General features: G+C 41.6%; 1 protein-coding gene across 3 annotated transcripts in view; it reads left to right on the top strand.

Moving 5' to 3' along the window:
• WNT2B (Wnt family member 2B) overlaps positions 1-17,865 on the top strand; it is a 76,882-nt gene that overhangs the window by 40,282 nt on the left and 18,735 nt on the right. For 2 of the 3 annotated variants that reach the window (XR_006103781.1, XM_042466022.1), the window contains exon 2: positions 10,181-10,401. Coding sequence is in view for 2 of the 3 variants with exons in the window: in XM_042466022.1 (XP_042321956.1) it covers positions 10,181-10,401 (221 nt within the window). In the remaining variant the exon portion in view is untranslated. Of the gene's footprint in view, positions 1-5,089; positions 5,283-10,180; positions 10,402-17,865 lie in introns of those variants that run through there. The other variant, XM_042466024.1, reaches the window with a different exon arrangement.

Genomic DNA, 17,865 nt, shown 5'->3' with positions numbered 1-17,865 from the left:
AACATCTCAAACATATAGCACAAACATGATTTCATATATACAGTTGAGGTACTATTATAATAAGATGTGGAAGTATATATTCTCTGTTGAAATCTGTGGGCCAAATTCAGTTGTTGATTCCAAATAAAGTAGACCTATTGAATCAAGGGAACTTACGCAAGTGTTGACATAACATGTTAGTGGGTTTCATTTTGCAGAAAAATATTTAAATTATCTTAGCTTGTGTGTTCCTCTTCATTTATAGTATAATCTTTTTCATCTTGACCACATTCTGATGTTGCTTGGACATATGTATCCCGGTTTTGATCTGTGAAATGCTGGAGGATATGCTACAGATTTCCACCTCTTCCCTATTCCAGTACAGTTTCTGCTGCTTTCTCTTTAAGAACCCTGAAGAGAAAGAAAAATGGCCATTCACTGTGATATTTTACCACACTGTGCATGCAACCACTTGTCACTAACATCCTGCAAAGTGGTGAGACTTTTACCACACATCTGCACCCAAGTCAGGAAGCTGGGGAGCAGTAAAATTCTCCTCACCCTTTGGCAGGACATCATAGATGAGCAGTTTTTCAAGTGGTTGTATACACACGCTGTGGTAAGATGCCACTAAGTAAATGGGGGAACAGGGTCATTCTCAACTTTTCCTGTTCTCCAGCATAAGGGTCAAAAAAACATCCTGCCGCCAGTAGCATATTATACCAGGTTTTGATCCAAACCAGACAGGAAGCTACATCCAACTTCTCTATCTAGTAAAATCACAACTGAATCCCCTGGTCCTTTACGTTTTGCACACATTCCATCTTTTCTCATACCTGCCAATTTCCAAGACAAGTAGTAGTCTTTCTGTTTCAGCAAAAAAACAACCAAGACTCCCACAGTAATTTCAAGAAGAACCCATAGAAATGGGATAAAGGTCATAAACACTTATCCCCTACTCTCCAATTGTCCTGATTTGACAGGCACAATCCTGATCAATTCCCTTTCCTCCCCACCCACCTTTGCCCTCAGGTCACTTCAATTGCTACAAACTGAGTTCAAGGTGCAAAAATAGTTTGTACTCAGTAGGGGTGGGAGAGGGAACGGGTTGAATCTTGTGCTTACCAATAGATTCAGGCAAAAGCAAATTGCTACAACCTCTCCTACTTTGTGTGTTTTTCCTCGATAACGTTTGCCACCTTGACCACACTGTGATGCTCAGTGTCCTGATTTTCATTCGTGAAATGTTGCAGCGTTGAAGAATTACACTGTAATATTTTTGGGCTTTCAACTTCCAAAGGACTCTGTTTCACACTTAATAAGGGAATGTTTTCTGGAGAGCTTGGAGAAGTTACTTTTAAATGTCTAAATTCAATAGTCCTCATTAAATCAATAGTCCCCATTAAATCAATGAAACTTATATAAATGTTGGTTTATCAAGTTCCCATTGATTCATTGGGTTTATTCTTTGGATGACCAATAGGTGGATGTAAACCTTAGACTCCAGCTGTCAGAATCCTCTAGTCAGCGGGATCCCAAAAAAGTAACATTTACAGGCTCTCATTTTCTGATGCCTCTTCTTCCCCACCATCTCTGTGTGTTTGCTGGCTGCTGAACAGTTGATGAGCCAGCTTGTGAAAATAATGTGTGTTAGCCAAAATAGCCCTCCCTTGCAAAGGCTGTGGGGAGCAATGTTTATTATCCACCAGGCCAGCCCTAGATGACCTCAACTTCTCACCAGAGTTTAAACCAAATATTTTAAAAGGAGAAAAATAACGGGCCCTCGTCTGTATTTGCAGAGCTTTCCTAAGGCTGTGAGCTATCTCCATGACTAATACAAATGATAGCAGATGGTGAGATAGACAGTGAAATATGGCCCCGGCATATTGTTTCTCTCCCCCCCACCACCACCACCTTATTATTAAAGGGAGGGCCTTAATTCCAGTCTAGGAACTTGAAACATTTGAACCCTGCCCAAATTGTTCCCTTTTCAGCCAGAAATGCAACTTCAGAGGTATGTGGCAAAAGTCAGTCTCCAGCTTAAAAAACTAAAAATTACTGCTTTCTGTCTGGAGTGAAAAGATGCTCTTTGATGGATATGGAAAATTCCACATTTTACGTGACTGTCTGTGTTACTTTAAGATCTGTGGTGATGCCTCCTGGGCCCAGTTAAGGGAGCCCAGAAAACTGAATATTGACAAGTGAAATGGTGAAGTTCTGTTCATCTAAGGGAGGAATTGTATGCACAGTATTTTGGGACTAAGGGCCCAAACAGACAAGCCAAATTAAAGCTGCTTTGGGTCACTTTGGAGGTATGCTGTTTAAATGACACATGCATCTCAAGAGGCCAGAAGCTGCACCAAAGCTATGCTGCAGTCCTTAGGACTAGAGCATGGCTTTGGTGTGGCTTCCGACCTCTCAGAAGGCATGCATCATTTAAATAGCATACCTTCAAAGTGACCCAAAGCAGCTTTATTCTGGCCTGTCTGTTTGGGCCCTAAGTCTCTTTGGAGTCCAAGGGACATCATCCCTAGTAAACATGAACTGATTGTGTGAAGTTGAAGGCTTCCATGGCCGGCATCCATAGTTTTTTGTGGGTTTTTCAGGCTATGTGGCCATGTTCTAGAAGAGTTTCTTCTCGAGGCTTCCCCAGGCTCTGTGGCTGGCATCTTCAGAGAATGCTAACCTGGAAGAAAGTGGGTATATATATACTGTGTGACCCTGGGTGAGAAAGATTGATTCCCATGTTAATCTGTGTATTGTTCTGTTGTTGATGGCCTCCTCAGAGTAGGAGGATGTGCAAAAGAGGACTAGTGTTTGCTAACTGGTGATCATCGGCCCTGTAAAAACCTCCCCAAAAGGGAGGCCTGCTGGTGCCTTTTTCCCCCCACAGGGAAACCGCAGCCGCCAAAACGCACAGCTTCCCTGCAGAGAAAAAAGAACCTGTGAAAAGCTGGTTCTTTTTATGCCACAGGAGCAGCGTAACATGTGCACCACTGGCGTACTGTGGCACACTGGTTACGCAACCGCTGTGTGGTGCTGTGCAAATACCGCATAGCACTTGCTTAACAATGGTGGTGCCCATGTATACAGGGCACCGCCATTGTGACGCCCTCGTCACTTGCTAGGGTTGAGGGGTGTGTGGCTACACAACCCCGAGGCAACCCTAGCACGTGACGACGGCATGGTTTCAGCCCCATCTGTACCGGGCCATTGTTTGCTGGAAAAGCCTCTGACCCTGAGTGGTTTCTCATTTGCATTTGCTGAGTCCTGGTTTTGATGTTCTTCAGGACTGGTAGACAAACTTTATTTACTTTGAGGTTTTCTTCTTTCCTGTTGAAGTTGTCCAAGTGTTTGTGGATTTCAATTGCTTCCCTGTGTATTCTGACCCCGTTAGTTGTTGGCATGGTCCAGAGTTTCAATATTTTCAAACAGCATTTTGTGCCCAGGATAGTTTGTACTGTGTTCTGCTACTGCTGATTTTTCTGACTGACCTAGTCTGCAGTGTCTCTCATGTTCCTTGATTCATGTTTGGACACTGCATTTGGTGGTCCCTATGCAGACTTGTCTGCAGCTGCATGGTATGCAGTAAACTCCTGCAGCTGTGAGAGGGTCTCTCTTGTCCTTTGCTAAGAGTAGCATTTGCTGGATTTTCTTGGTCGGTTTATAAACCATTTGGAGGTTGTGCTTCTTCACCACTTTGCCTATTCTGTCTGTGTCTCCTTTGATGTATGGCAGAAATACCTTCTTTGGGTGGTTGCTTGTCTTCACTCCTTCTGGGTTTTTCTGGGTCTAGCAGCCCTTCTGATGTCTGAGCTGGAATAACCATTTTCCTGTAGATCCCAGTCCAGGTGCTTCAATTCATCTTCCAAGAAATGGGTTTCGCAAATGTGTTTTGCCCAGTCTACCAGGGTTTTGATTGTGCTTCTTTTTTGTCCTGGGTCATCATTGGAATTCTTGTGCAGGTATCTGTCTGTGTGTGTAGGTTTTCTGTACACTGTGTGACCCAAACGTTGGTTCGGTTTGCGGATGGCTATGACATCCAAGAATGGCAGTGTTCCTTCCTTTTCTTTTTCCATAGTGAATGTTAGGGTGGATGTTGTTCAGATGGTTCAGGAACACAGCCAGGTCTTCTTCTCCATGGTTCCAAATGGTGAAAGTGTCATTCACGTATCAGAACCAAGTTGTGGGCTTTTTTGGTGTTGTTTCCAGGGCTTGCTTTTCAAAGTGTTCCATGTAAAAGTTTGCATGAACTGATTGTGCTGTGAGTCAAATAAAAGTAAGTCAAACTGTTTGTGATTCAAAAAAATTCCTGTAAGACTGTATATGATTTGGATTGAAGGTGTTCAGGACTGTATCCTTCCCCGTATGAGCTTTCCCAGGCATTAAGACTTTTAAGGAGCCTCTTCATTCAATACAGCTACCATCATAGGCATATTTGGCAGTGACAAAAGAGGGGGCTGTTCAGTGGCTGCTCCCAGATTGGGCAAATGCCCTCCAAGGGAAACTTGATTGTCCTCCTCCCTGCTGTCCTTCCACCAGCAAACAGAAACTCTTTTCTTCAGAAAGGCTTTTAGCAATTGACCTTTGCAGAAAGAGCTTTTAACTGGGTGGGTGCTGTTTTTCCTCTAATGGTATTTTTAAAATTATGTTTCAGATCATTTATTCTTATGTTCAGTTTACATTTTAATTGTATTTGTTTTATTTAATTGTACTCCTGCCTTGAATCCCATTCTTAGGAGAAAGGAGGGATATAAACTGAAGGAAAGAAGTAATAAATAAAAAAATACTGGGTGAGTTTCCAGCCTCTAGTTGAAACATCACATCTGCCTGAAACCATCAAGGCACAAACGTAGGCAAGGCATATTTCTAATACTTTCAGGAATATAAAAGTAATCACCAGAATCTTAGTTTGGCCCCTTAGTTAAGGAGATGTAACCAGTGGCACCACTAGAATTGATGTCACCCCATGTGGCAAACTCACGTTCACACCTCCAGGCAGGCAGACACTCCAGGGAGGCAAGAGGGGAATTCCTGAGTATACTAAATTCCTGAGTATACTAAAGCTATCAAATATTAGAAGCACTGGGGAAGGCAGACTTCTACAGCACATGATTTATGGACATTTCCTTTCCACACATTGCTTTCCTCCTTCTTCATACTCTTGCTTGGAGATCCATATCTGCTGGAAGGTACCCAGAGAAGCCAAAATGGACCCTCCAATCCAAGAACTGAACCTTCTCTCTACAGTTGTGTTGTTTGCTATCAGCTTCAGTCGCAAAAGGAGAAGTGGCAGCAGACAGGTATGGGGCACTCACAGTCCACCTCCCCTATCCCACCCAAGCTGCCTGACACACCTACCAGCCATTCTCCTCTGCCTGTTGCTGCCACCCATCAGCCCCCAACCCCACCCCATCCACAGCTGCAACCAGCTTGTCACCTACTGTTTGTGCTTTTCTGTGGCTTTGTGATTTCTTGGCTGAGATTGAGAGAGCTCAAGGCAGTGGAGAAGCACCAACAAGATGTGATGGTAGAGCCCAGCTGTTGCTGTCTGAGAGCCCCACTCTCCATCCTATCCATGGCTCCAACCAGCTCTATGCTTCCTGTTTGAGCTTTTACGAGGCCTTAGGCTCTTTCAGCCAAGGTCACTGGAGCAGAGAAGCTGTTGACATCTGACACTGGAACAGAGAAGCTGCCATCACCTGATACCCAGCTGGGTGGGGAAGGGAGGCAGTGGTGGCAGATAGGGGAAGAGGAGTCCATGACACCACTGCAACTGCTGCCACTTCCCTTTCACAGCCAGCGAGCTGTCCCACCAGACCTGGAAGGGGCTGCTGAGTGGCAGCAGCACCCCACCCCAGCTTTAATGGGTGAAGGGCCCAACCAGGTGTCCTCCCCACTCCTGAGGTGTCACCCAGTGCAGTCCACACACCCCGCACCTTCCTAATGATGCCCTGGGATGTTACTAAGTAGCATCTCTTGTTCTAATCTCTCCATCATCCACCTTACAAGCCAGTTGCCAGAATGAATGAAAAAGACCTGTTCAGCTGATGATAGCAATAGCAAGTACATTTCTATACCGCTTATCAGTGCACTTAAGCACTCCCTAAGCAGTTTACAAAGTGTAAGCTAATTGCCCCCAACAATCTCAGTACTCATTTTAGCAACCTTGGAAGGATGCAAACCTGAGTTGAGCTTGAGCCCCCTTGCTGATACTGGACTCACAACTTTATGGTTTGTGAGTGAGTGGCTGCAGTATGGGCATTTAACCACTGTGCCACCAGAGTTCCTGGTGATTGGCACACAAGATAATTAAGCATTAAAATAATCAAAGGTTTAATAATCATGTGTATGTATAGTATTTTCATTTCCTACATTCATGAGAGTACAGCTCATAAAGCTTATTTTATTTAAAATAAGAATCTAGTCTTCAGGGTTGACTCTTACAGGTTCGAACTGAAGGAAGATATTACCCAAGAATGTGTTTTGTAAGGCTCTTTTGGAATTACTAGCTCATGGATTTGGAATTTCTTAAGTGGACAGTAGCACTGATGCTGCAAAATATACCAAGAATCTTAAACCCAAGCTGACCCCTTTTAAAAAGTTCTGCTCATCCCTCCATCTACACCTTGCTGCTTTGCTTTTTAGCAGCGCTGGGAAATCCTGCTATTCAGTTTGACTGATTCCTAACAGCAGCAGTTAAACATAAAGTTACATGTTCTTTTGAGCTGTGGCATTGGCTTAGGATAATTTTGTTAGACATAATGTCTAACAAATGATCACTCAGCAACATGCTGTCTCTGTACATGACTCCCCCTATTTCCATCTGTGGCTGTAAGACTGGCAGAAAGGCAAGTCAAATCTAAGATAAAACCAGTTTCTCTTCATTGCTGAAATAAAGGTTTGTTTGGAAGCATGGTATTCCTTGTCTGCCCGGCCTTGTCTACCCATTCTTTCAGAACCAACCAGGAAGGGCTTGATACCATCCAGATGTTATGGGTCTTGAATTAGATATGCACAGAAAAATAGATTATTTTGTATAAAAAGAGCTAAAGTGTCAGTACTGGATTTTAGAGGAGTAATTTCCTCTATGCCAATAATACAGGCAATTTTATTGCCAGATCAGGCATTTGAGCCAGAGAGTTGTAGGGATTTTGAACATTATGTAGGAGCGCAGCAGGACCAGCAAGGTAATTAAACCAGGATTGGTAACCATGTAGCCAGATGCTGTTGGCTGCAACTCCCAGCAGCCCTAGCCACCATAGCCAGTGGTGAGGAATGCTGGGAGATGGAGTCCAACAACATCTGGAGGGCTGTATGATTGTCACCCTTGCATTAAGCACAGTGAAGCAGCTACTTCAGACTTCAGATTCTGGGTAATTAAGGACAAGGTATGTGGGGATATAATTGTGTGTCATGTGGCCTGTTCCTCACCCTCTAAACTGATCTGCAGAACTCAGGTGCAATTCAGATGCTCTTCTATTGCTAGCGCTGAAGTAAGATTTAGCTGACAGGCCAGTTGATGTTTGGTACATGGAAAGGAAGTGAGCTGGGGACAGGGAAATCATCTCCTTTGCCTCAGGCAGCAAAATGTCTTGGGATGAACCTAAGGCACTCTATATATTTTCCTTCTAAATGGTCTTTATAATGTAAAAGTAACAAATTCACACAACTTTTCAGCTTTTCTTTTTTTATTATTATTAAAAATACTTTATTAAAGCAAATAACAAACATACATAAAACATATAGACCACAACACAGTTACATCCTTATAATACAGTCTTCAACATACATATTATTACTATTCCCTACTCATACACTCCTTCCCTACTCATTCCCTACACATCTTCCATATACTTCTACCATCTCTTATCTTCACATCTTCAGACATAGATTCACTCGAACCAACTCATCCTAAACACAAACACAATAACTTCCTTCCTACCAATAGTTGACTAAGTTGCGGATAAGTGACTTCCTTAATTTGTTTCTACACAGTGGATCCTATCTCAAAGAAAAGAAAAATAAATAAATAAATAAATAAATAAATAAATAAATAAAGGGGGGAGGCAAGGAAACATCACTGTCTACTATCATTTTCTCCTATTATTTTCTAAAAAATTAATTACTTTATTCCATCCACTCAAAAATTGTTCTTCTGGTTTGTCTCTCAGTGTTTGTGTTAGTTTATCTAATATCATCCCATCATACAACTTTAACCACCAATCCTCTTTCGTAGGGATGTCTTTACATTTCCATTTTTGGGCATAACATACCTGTGCTAGGAACACCATATAAAACATAATTTTTTCTTGTTCGTTACTAATTGTGTCATCAAATATTCCCAAGAGAAAAAAATCTGGTTTTAGTTGGATTTTAACATTCAAGATTTCATTAATAGTATTTTGCACCATTGACCAGTAGTCCTTAGCCCATTTATATGTCCACCAACTATGGTAGAACGAACCTATCTCCTTACGACATTTCCAACATAAGTTATTATTAGTTTTATAGATTTTCGAGATTTTGTCGAAAATAGGTACCATTGTTAGAACATTTTGTAGAAATTCTCCCTCAAGTTTTGTGAGGCCGTATATTTAAAACCATTTTTCCAGATTCTCTCCCAATGGGACATCTGTATCGGATGACCAATATGTTTAGCCCAATTTATCATTTGCACCTTCACTGCTTCATCTTCAGTGTCATATTCTAAAAGGACCTTATAAAGTTTTTTAGTCAAATTATTATCTTCTCTTACTAAAATTTTCCCTATTTCAGATTCATTCTCATTTCCAAAACCATATATTTTAATATCCTCCTGGAATCTTGTTTGTAATTGTCTGTGAGCAAACGATGTAATGTTCCAACCTTCCGCATTCAGTTTCTCCCTGGATTTCAAATTCCATATGCCATTCTTCTTTTCCAAAATGTCTCTATAAGTATACTATTTCTGGTCCTTTAACATCTCCTTCCTATAAAAGGCCTCATGAGGGGAAACCCACTTGGCCATTTTCAGCAATATTCTACTTTTATACTTGTTCCAAACTCTTATTAGAGATTTCCTGATGGAATGTTTTCAACTTTTCAACTTTTCAAAAAGTCACCATATAGCACAGGCATGGACCTATTCTCTGAGCCATGTTAAGAAAATATCCACGCAGCATATGCTAGGAAGAGCCAGAGAGAGCCAGAGTGGTGTAGGAATAGGAATAAGCCTCTGGGAAATCAGGGTTCAAGTCCCTGCTGTGCCAGGGAAATTCAAATTCTCTGTGTCCAAGATGAGAGCAATGGCAAAGACATTTTCAAAACTCATGCAGTTTTCTAAGCCTATTTCAAATCTGAGATTTATTCACTACAGAATTCGCATGACTTGCTGTATAAGAAACAGCATTCTCTGCACAGAAAATGCTGGGTTTTCTGCACAAAAAATCCTCTTTTATGAAAATTGATCTCATTGAAATTTTATGCAGAATAAGTCTCTAATTACAGAATTTTCAGTGCAGAGAACAGCTGTATAATATTTCTGCATAGAAATGTTACTTCCTTAGCAGATTTCCCCCCCCCACACACACACACACACAAACCAGCTATATGTGTATTTAGTGCAGAATAAGTCCTGAACCATGAAGATGCTTGTCAATCCAGGATTCTTCTCATCAGGGGTTCTCAACACTTTAAACAAACAAACAAACAAACAAACATGTTTTGTGACCATTTTGAATATTCTTTTCATTCCTGTGCTACAAGTTTCTTCTTCCCTATTAGTATACAAGGTGTTACTGGATTCCTTTATCATTGTGCTAAAAGAGACTAAAACAGATTTTAATTTAATTAAAACAAATAAAAATAAATACAGAACGAAACATGCTAACAAGTTGCTGGCCTAATATAGAGCTTGTGTCAAGCTGAGAAAAGAAGAAACTTCTGCCTTGGTGGAGTCCATGATTTTCCTTCTCTCCTCCGCTCCCATTCCATCTCATTTATCAAACTGCTTGCTGTTATGTGCTAGCTGAGAGAGTGTGACTTGTCCATGGCCACCCGGTGGATTTCCATGGCTGACCAGGGATTCAAACCCTGGTCTCAAGTCAAAGCCCAACACTAACCACTACAGCATGCTGGCTCTGCAAGAGCTGCTAGACCCTGAGGAAACTGTTAATTGTGTGTGCTATAATTTTTACAGGCATTCTTTCTATCCCTGCAGGTACATTGGGGCTCTGGGAGCAAGGGTGATCTGTGACAACATCCCTGGACTGGTCAACAAGCAGCGACAGTTGTGCCAAAGTTATCCTGACATTATGCAGTCTGTAGGGGATGGCGCCAAGGAATGGATTCGGGAATGCCAGCACCAGTTCCGTCACCACCGCTGGAACTGCAGCACTTTGGACAGGGACCACACAGTCTTTGGAAGAGTCATGCTTCGTAGTAAGTTCCCTTAACAATTCAGATTTTTTCTGGCTCAGAGTTTATTGGCAAGTTACTTTTTATAGCTGTGTGTATTCTCAATGTTCATTATAGTGTTTGAAACACAAAATAGCATCCTGTTACTAAATTATGAAAGCATAAGTAGACATACACCATTGCAAGTCACTTTTTGATCACTGCATAGATTAGAATTCTTTTCTCCCCCCCCCCCCCCCACACACACACCTCTAACTCACTTTGTAAGCTGCCTACCAGGCCCAATATAGGTACCTACACTTTTGGATCATAACTGTTATGATGAGTGCCTGCCCTTCAGTATTTAACTAGACTTCATAAGGTGTAGGTTTATGTTTAATGTTTGCTTAATATGGAAGAAATTGTGGAAAGACAGAGGTTTACAAGAAGAAGAAGACAACAATGTTTGCATTTGAGGCAGGGTGATTGTACAATATAATCCTGATTCTGAAGACTGCAATCATAAGAGAGATTTTGCAGTCCCAAACTCACAAACTTCATAATGGGGCTATTTTAGATTAAGTAAGAGTGTGTTTCCTGTAGGGATGGGAATAATCTGGCTTGGAGTACAATACTCAGCAGCAGTAGCCAGTGGTGAGGAATGCTGAGAACTGTAATCCACAAAGGTCTGGGGTATCTGCTGGATTCTTACCTTGGTTTATTTCTAGAGTTTTAGATTTTTCATATACCCATCCTGGAAAGTTCAAATATCAGTTGAGCTTTTTTATTTTTTATTTTATTTTTTTTTTTGGTGGCGGGCGGGGGGACGGGGACTGCACAACCTGACTAATCTTTGATTCTGGATGAATAAGTAGTCTCAGATATTTGGAACTCATTTGTGATATGGAGGTTGGCACTCAAACTGGTCATGCAAGTTGAAGAATTTTGTGGACTTTGTTCAAAGTGGAGCATTGAAGCTGATGAGGCATGTCATTTGGAACTGTTGTTCTTGTTAACTGCTACCAAGTTGACTTTGATTTATGGCAACCCTATGAATCAGAGATCTCCAACTCACCCTGTCATCAATAGCCCTGCTCATATTTTGCATACAGGTAAAACAGATACAGTGATAAAACGTAGCTTTTCCTGTTCCCCCTTGGAAACCATTCCATTTCTCCATCTTCTACCCTATTAGTAGCCTCTTGTCTAGGGTACAGGTTATGCATTAGGATAATCAAATCTTTAACAGTGACCCATAGTTTTTCATGATCTATATACTGTACAATCAAAGGCTTTGCTACAATCTATAAAGCACAGGCTGGTTTTTGTCTGAAATTCTTTTGTGTGCTCTATTATCCAATGTATGTTTGTAATAAGATCCCTAGTGCCTCTTCGTTTCCTGAATCCAGATTGTCCATCCAGCATTTCTTGTTCCAAATATGGCAATTCTTTGTTATAGAATTTTGAGCATCACTTTGCTTGTATTGGGTAATTAATGCAGTAGTCCTGTGGTTACAGCAGCCCCTGCTGCCCCCTTTCTTAAAGGACTCTGATATGATAAAAAAAAAATAGCTTAGCAGTGCAAACTGTGCATGTCTATTCAGAAGTTACTGCCAAGTAAGTGTGCACAGCCTTTTTTGAACAGTGAAGCACCCCTCTACCCATTGCACTTTAGATGTTACCCTCCTGGTGTCAACTTCCATCCATTGCCCTCCAGATGTGTAGGCTGAGTGATGCGAGCTGTAGTCTAACACATTCTGAGGGCAACAGATTTGAGGAGGCTAAAGTAGTGAAAAGCACCATTTAGAAAGGGAGATGTATAAAGTTTTTAAAAGGCTGAAAAGTAGAATAATAACCTCCCATTGAAATATCATCGTTTTCATTTCAGATGCAGATTAACTCTGTGCCTTGTTACATGAAACATATAATTCCCTTGTTGAAACAGCTTTGTAGGCTACCAGTTCATTTCTTGGAAAAATTCAAAGTGCTGGTTGTGACCTATGAAGTATAGATCCAAACTGCTTGAAAGACTATGGTCCAAAAAACACTGCATAAATAAGCCAGTTTGGAACAACTTTAACTCCCCTGCATGAATACTAGGGAATTCTGAGAACTGTAGTTTTGTAAGACATCTAACCTTCTCTGTCAAAGAGCTCTGGTGCCACAATAAACTACAATTCCCAGGATTTTCTTGCATTGAGCCAAGGCAGTTAATCCAGTCTCAAACTGGATAATTTCTGCAGTGTGTTTTGAACTTATATTTCCCTATATGAGTCTGCCTATGTTTTAAGATCCTCAAGGAAAGATTTTCTCAGTCCCACCATTGTCAGAGCCTGTCCGGTGAGGACATGTGAGGCCTTCTCCGCAGCCCCTCCCAGGCTGTACAACTCCCACAGGAGGCTTGCCTGGCCCCATTCTCTGTTCTCCTCCTTGCAGGCAAAGCCATTTTACTTTAACAGACATTTTGTGATTAACAGATTGTGCAGAAGGGGTGCATGTGCTGCCTTCTTTTATAATTGTTTTGTTTTTAAATGTTTTTATATTGTTTTAAATTAATGGTGTTTTATTATGATAGCATGTTTTAATTTGACGTTTTTAAAAAATCTTATTTTCCATCAGGTGGTTAGTTGTTAACCTTGAAAGCTTCCTTGAGTGTCATGTCAGGAGAAAGATGGGATAACAATTCAATAAAATAAATAAATAAGTATCTTTGTCCTTAACATTGCAAGGTTTCAGCTAGAAGTATATGATACTGACACTGGCTTAGGGCTTATATATATGTACCATTTTCAGCAAGTAAGAGCCCCATAGAGAAAACATTAACAAATAGCACACATTTGTGGTTTTAAAAATCCAAATTGCTGGCTCCTGCTTTATGCATGACAGGATCAGGTCCCCATTTATAGAGACAGCCTGTTGTCATCCCATTTAGTTTGGCCCTCAGTCCATTATGAAGGCGAAAGCTTCTTTGCCCGCCCATGAGAAGAGTTAATTGGTGTAGACAAAGAAAGGCCTAAAATTACACTCCATGATGTCTTGGCTTCTCTTGTATGCTAAGCAAACAGTAATAGGATATGTCACTGCACTGGGAAGTAACTACTTCAGAATGGGAGAGAACACCTCTGGAAGCATGAGCTTGAAAGTAAACTGTAACAGGATATATAAATATTTGGCTAGTGGGAGCTGGCTGAGTGTCAGATGCTGAGGGCAAAGTTTGTAGTCACCTTGTGTAGTGCAAAAGGCCAAGCCACAGAGCTGACCTTCCTCTCAGAGAGGACTCCTGGTCATGCCGTGAAATGCATCTCTGTGGAAGGCCTTGCACCTCACTTGCTAAAACTCCAGTGCGCTACATCTACTAGCTAGACCAAAAAGAACAGTTTGGATCTTCCCACAAACTCTAGCATTATAATTCCTTCCTTTTTTTTCACAGCTTGATTTGGGGAAGAGGGGTACTTAATATCATGGAAATAAAATGGAAATATTGAAGAAATGTTGGACATTAAATAGTCACAATTTTCTCTGCTGCCCATTCTGATTGAAAAAGGGCTGGTCATATATATATATTTTACCTCATCATCCTTGATGCAGAAAATAACATGGGTAATAGGATACTGCCTTTTTTCACAGTAAATGCAAGATATCTTGAAGATAGTGCTTAGTGCTCTTTTCTGCACATCTGGTATAATGTGCAATGGTGCCATCAGCTGTCTCCAACTAGACAAATTTGCCATTAGAGGGGAAAATTAGAAGAAGCAGCCAACGTACTTAGATCTAAGGCACAAAATCTTATTATGTGGTCCTAGTCTGGTTCTGTTTTGAAAAGTCAACTATTGTTGGATAGGTCGTTAACAAAATAATTTTGTGTGGGGATCTGTAATAGTCCAGCTTACTTCCTGGCCTTGTTTTTGTCTTAATAGTAAATTATAGATTGTTAGTGTAGTAACTTTTGTATCCTCACATATATTGTGATGCAAGATGCTATGAGCTATTACCAAAGCCACACAAAGTCATAGGTAGGGGCCAAGGGACAATTCCAGTGTTGTGCATTTTTAATATTCATGTGTATGTCCTGCTGCATTTGCAACAAAGACATATTTCAAGTTTAAAAACTGCAATTGATAAAAACGAAGTTGTACTGTGTAAGCAATAGACTATAGGGATTTGGAACTCTTGGGTTGGAGAAAGGGAGAGACTACCTATCTTAGTGTAGAAAGGAGACCTACCCTTTGTCTCATCAGTTTCTGATTAAGAAAGCACCACTCACTTTGTAGCAGAATGCACCATTCACTTTGAAGCTGTTAATCGAAGGCTGTGCCTTGAGAATGCAACAGTGTGGTTTTGATTTGCAGCTGCTTTTATGGCCATTATAAAAACAGATGTGAACTCAAAGAAGAACTATAAAATACCAGCCAGCATCCTGCACTGTATAGGGACTTGCCAAGTCATTTACATCTTCTGGAAAGAGTAGTAGTATGTGTATTGATCTACCAAAAAAAAGTCAGCAGCTTACTGGTGGAATGGGTTGGGAAACCAAGCTGGTCAGGTTCAGGGAATATATGAAGAGAGATAGGCAATCAGAAAGAATGTTTTCTGTGGATGTAATCACTGGAAATTAGGATAATTCTCAATAAAGTGGAAAACAGTAGGAAAAAAAAAGACTACATTCCAGATGGATTGACCTGATGGATCTGAGCCAGGCTCTGGACTAGGTTTTATTCATAGAGTCACTCACTATTAATCAAAGATGACTTAAAGGTAAATAACAACAACAAATAAACAATTAAATCCAAAGATGCTCCCAGATTTCAGAACTTTGATATACTGTCAACAAAAAGAGGCAGACAAAGAACATCTTTATCACTTATTCCATGGGGCTGCAATGGGGAGTGGGGAAGAGAATTGGCTTTTGTTTGGCTGGCCAAACTTTCCACATTAGGACTCCAGACCTTTAACCTTCAAGCATAATCTCCAAGACAACAGATCTCCAAGAGCTTTTCTACACAGCAAAAAAATTGGTACTCACCTTGTACCTGCAACAGTCAGTTCATATGATATTCTGGATGATTTGCAGGGAATATATACAAGGGGGTTTTCATCTGATTTTTTAAAACTCACCTTTTACCCCAGACATTCCCAAAAAATCCAAATAATCTTGTGTGTGGCAGGCACTCCAAGTGTGGAGTTTGGTTCAGTGTGAAGTGGGGGGTAGAGTTGATTTTGGTGTGTGGAACTGGTTGGTTGTGTCACCATGTTTTTTTGTTTTTGTTTTGTTTTTGGGTTTTTGTTTGGTTTTTCCTTTTGTGTATACTGTACATGCACCCCAGACAAGCCAAGCTAAGCCTGGAATGACACCTTTCAATACAAGGATTATTTCTCCTTCTTCTCCCCCCCCCCCCCCCACCGCTGGTCTCTCCAGAGCAAACCACACCAACCCATTCCTACCTTTGAAGCCATGAGGTAGGTGAGAAGATAAGGGATTCAAGGCAGCTGGTGAACTGAGCCTCTGTTCATATCACTATTGCATACTGCTGAATATCTCATGTAGCCAAGAATGTAGTTTGTGGGCAATACTCTGCCTCTTTTATTGCCTCATTGACTGACTATCCCTAAATGCATGGTTACCTGAGGCAGAAAGCTGCACAAGCAACTCAACCTTAGCAGTAAAAATAACATAACAACTAAACAAAATAAAAAAAAACCTAAATAAATTGCTGCCCTGTCATGACACTTGAAATCTGCTGTCTGAGTTAACTGCCTCAGTACCTAATGATGGATCCAGCCCTGCTCATCCAGTAGAATAGGCAGGAGTGAAAGATTCTAGTACTCCAGAACACAGGTGCCAAGATGTAATACAAGGGCAGGCAACTGCATGGAGGCTGACAGACAGTTTTAGTTCGTCTTAAAGGTGGGTTACACACAAATCTGCTTCCGCACCTCCCTAACCCTAATACGTGCTCCACGTGTAAAAAATAATGGCGGCCGTTCCAGACGGCCGCCGCCATGAGGATGTCACGGCCGCGCTGCCTCTATACGGGGCGGTGCAGACGTGACGTCCTCGCTCCGCGCCAGGGCGCCTAGTGTGCCCTTAGCGCGAACCAGGAAGGAGCTCCATTTCGGAGCTCTTTCCTGGTTTGCGGCGCCGCTTTGCTTTGCTGGGCGCAGCCTTCAGACGGCTGCGCCCAGCGAAACAAGGGAGAAAGGGGCCAAGCGGCCCCTTTCTCCCCCTCCCTGCCGTCGTGGGGTGTCCTTGGGGCTCTATACAGGGCGGCGCGGACATGACGTCCTCGCTTCGTGCCAGGGAGTCTAGTGCTCCCTTAGCTCGAATCAGGAAGGAGCTCCGTTTCAGAGCTCCTTCCTGGTTTGCGGCGCCGCTTTGCTTCGCTGGGCACAGCCTTCAGATGGCTGCGCCCAGCGAAGCAAGGGAGAAAGGGGCCAAGCAACCCCTTTCTCCCCCTCCCCACCGTTGCGGGGTGTCCTTGGGGCTTGAAGCCCCAAGGACACCCCTTTTCAGGCTGCGGGGAAGCGGCATTTTGCCGCTTCCCCGAAGCCTGAAAAGCGGCGGATCGGGGCCTCAGCGGCTGCCGTTCTGGCTGCTGAAGCCCCGATACACCAGGGAAAGGGGCGGGTACAGCCTGTAACCTGCCAAAGTTCCTGCTACGTTCCTTCTTTTTCCCCTTCCCATCCCTTACTCCTTTTTATGTTGCAAGAGACTAACATGGGTACTTCTTTCAAAACTTTCTCTTTGTTCCTCTAAAGGAAGCCACCTAAATCTGCAGGAATTGTTCTTTTCAAAGAAGGAGAAATGCAAACCAATTGGAAAGAATGGTTTCTTACTGGCCACATAATTTCTATAAGAGAAAGTAGAACAGGGTTCATAAGGTACAAAATAAAGTACACAAGATCTGTGAATTTTCCCCTAACTGCGTTCATACTCTGCTATTTGTTTATCATGTTTATTGCATTAGTCTTAAATTCTGAATCCTGTTCTTTGTCCCATTTACAATAAACTTACTGAATCAATAGGAATTTTGCAAAGTTGACATGTGTGCAAGTTCCAGTGTTTCAGTAGGTTGATTAATAATAACATTCTTGCCTTAGTATTTAAGGTATATCAAGGCTCTTTGTTGTTATGTGCATTGCTGTTGTTGCTGTGTGCTTTCAAGTACTTCCTGATTTATGGCACCTCTCAGGTGAACATAATTCCTTTACTATCATTATGTGAGATAGGCACTCTTTGTAAACCATTAAATATGTCAGGATGTGCAAAATCAGATGAGAGACAAAACCTGTTAGTGAAAGTTGCTAACATGTTTTAAATCCAATTAACAGTCTTCCCTAGAGCATACCTGTTAAACTATGTACTAATAGGATTTACATACTTGTTGACTTAGTAACATTTAGCTGATTCAATGAACATATTTTATTTGATTCAATGTATTATTTGGGACTAGCAATTGGATTTAGACAAATGAATGCTTAAAAACTAGAATAAAAATTAGATTACAAAAT

Source organism: Sceloporus undulatus, chromosome 4 (assembly GCF_019175285.1).
Source record: "Sceloporus undulatus isolate JIND9_A2432 ecotype Alabama chromosome 4, SceUnd_v1.1, whole genome shotgun sequence".
Taxonomy (NCBI): Eukaryota; Metazoa; Chordata; class Lepidosauria; order Squamata; family Phrynosomatidae; genus Sceloporus; species Sceloporus undulatus.
Note: the sequence above shows the minus strand (reverse complement) of the source record. Positions and strands in the feature narration are given on the sequence as shown.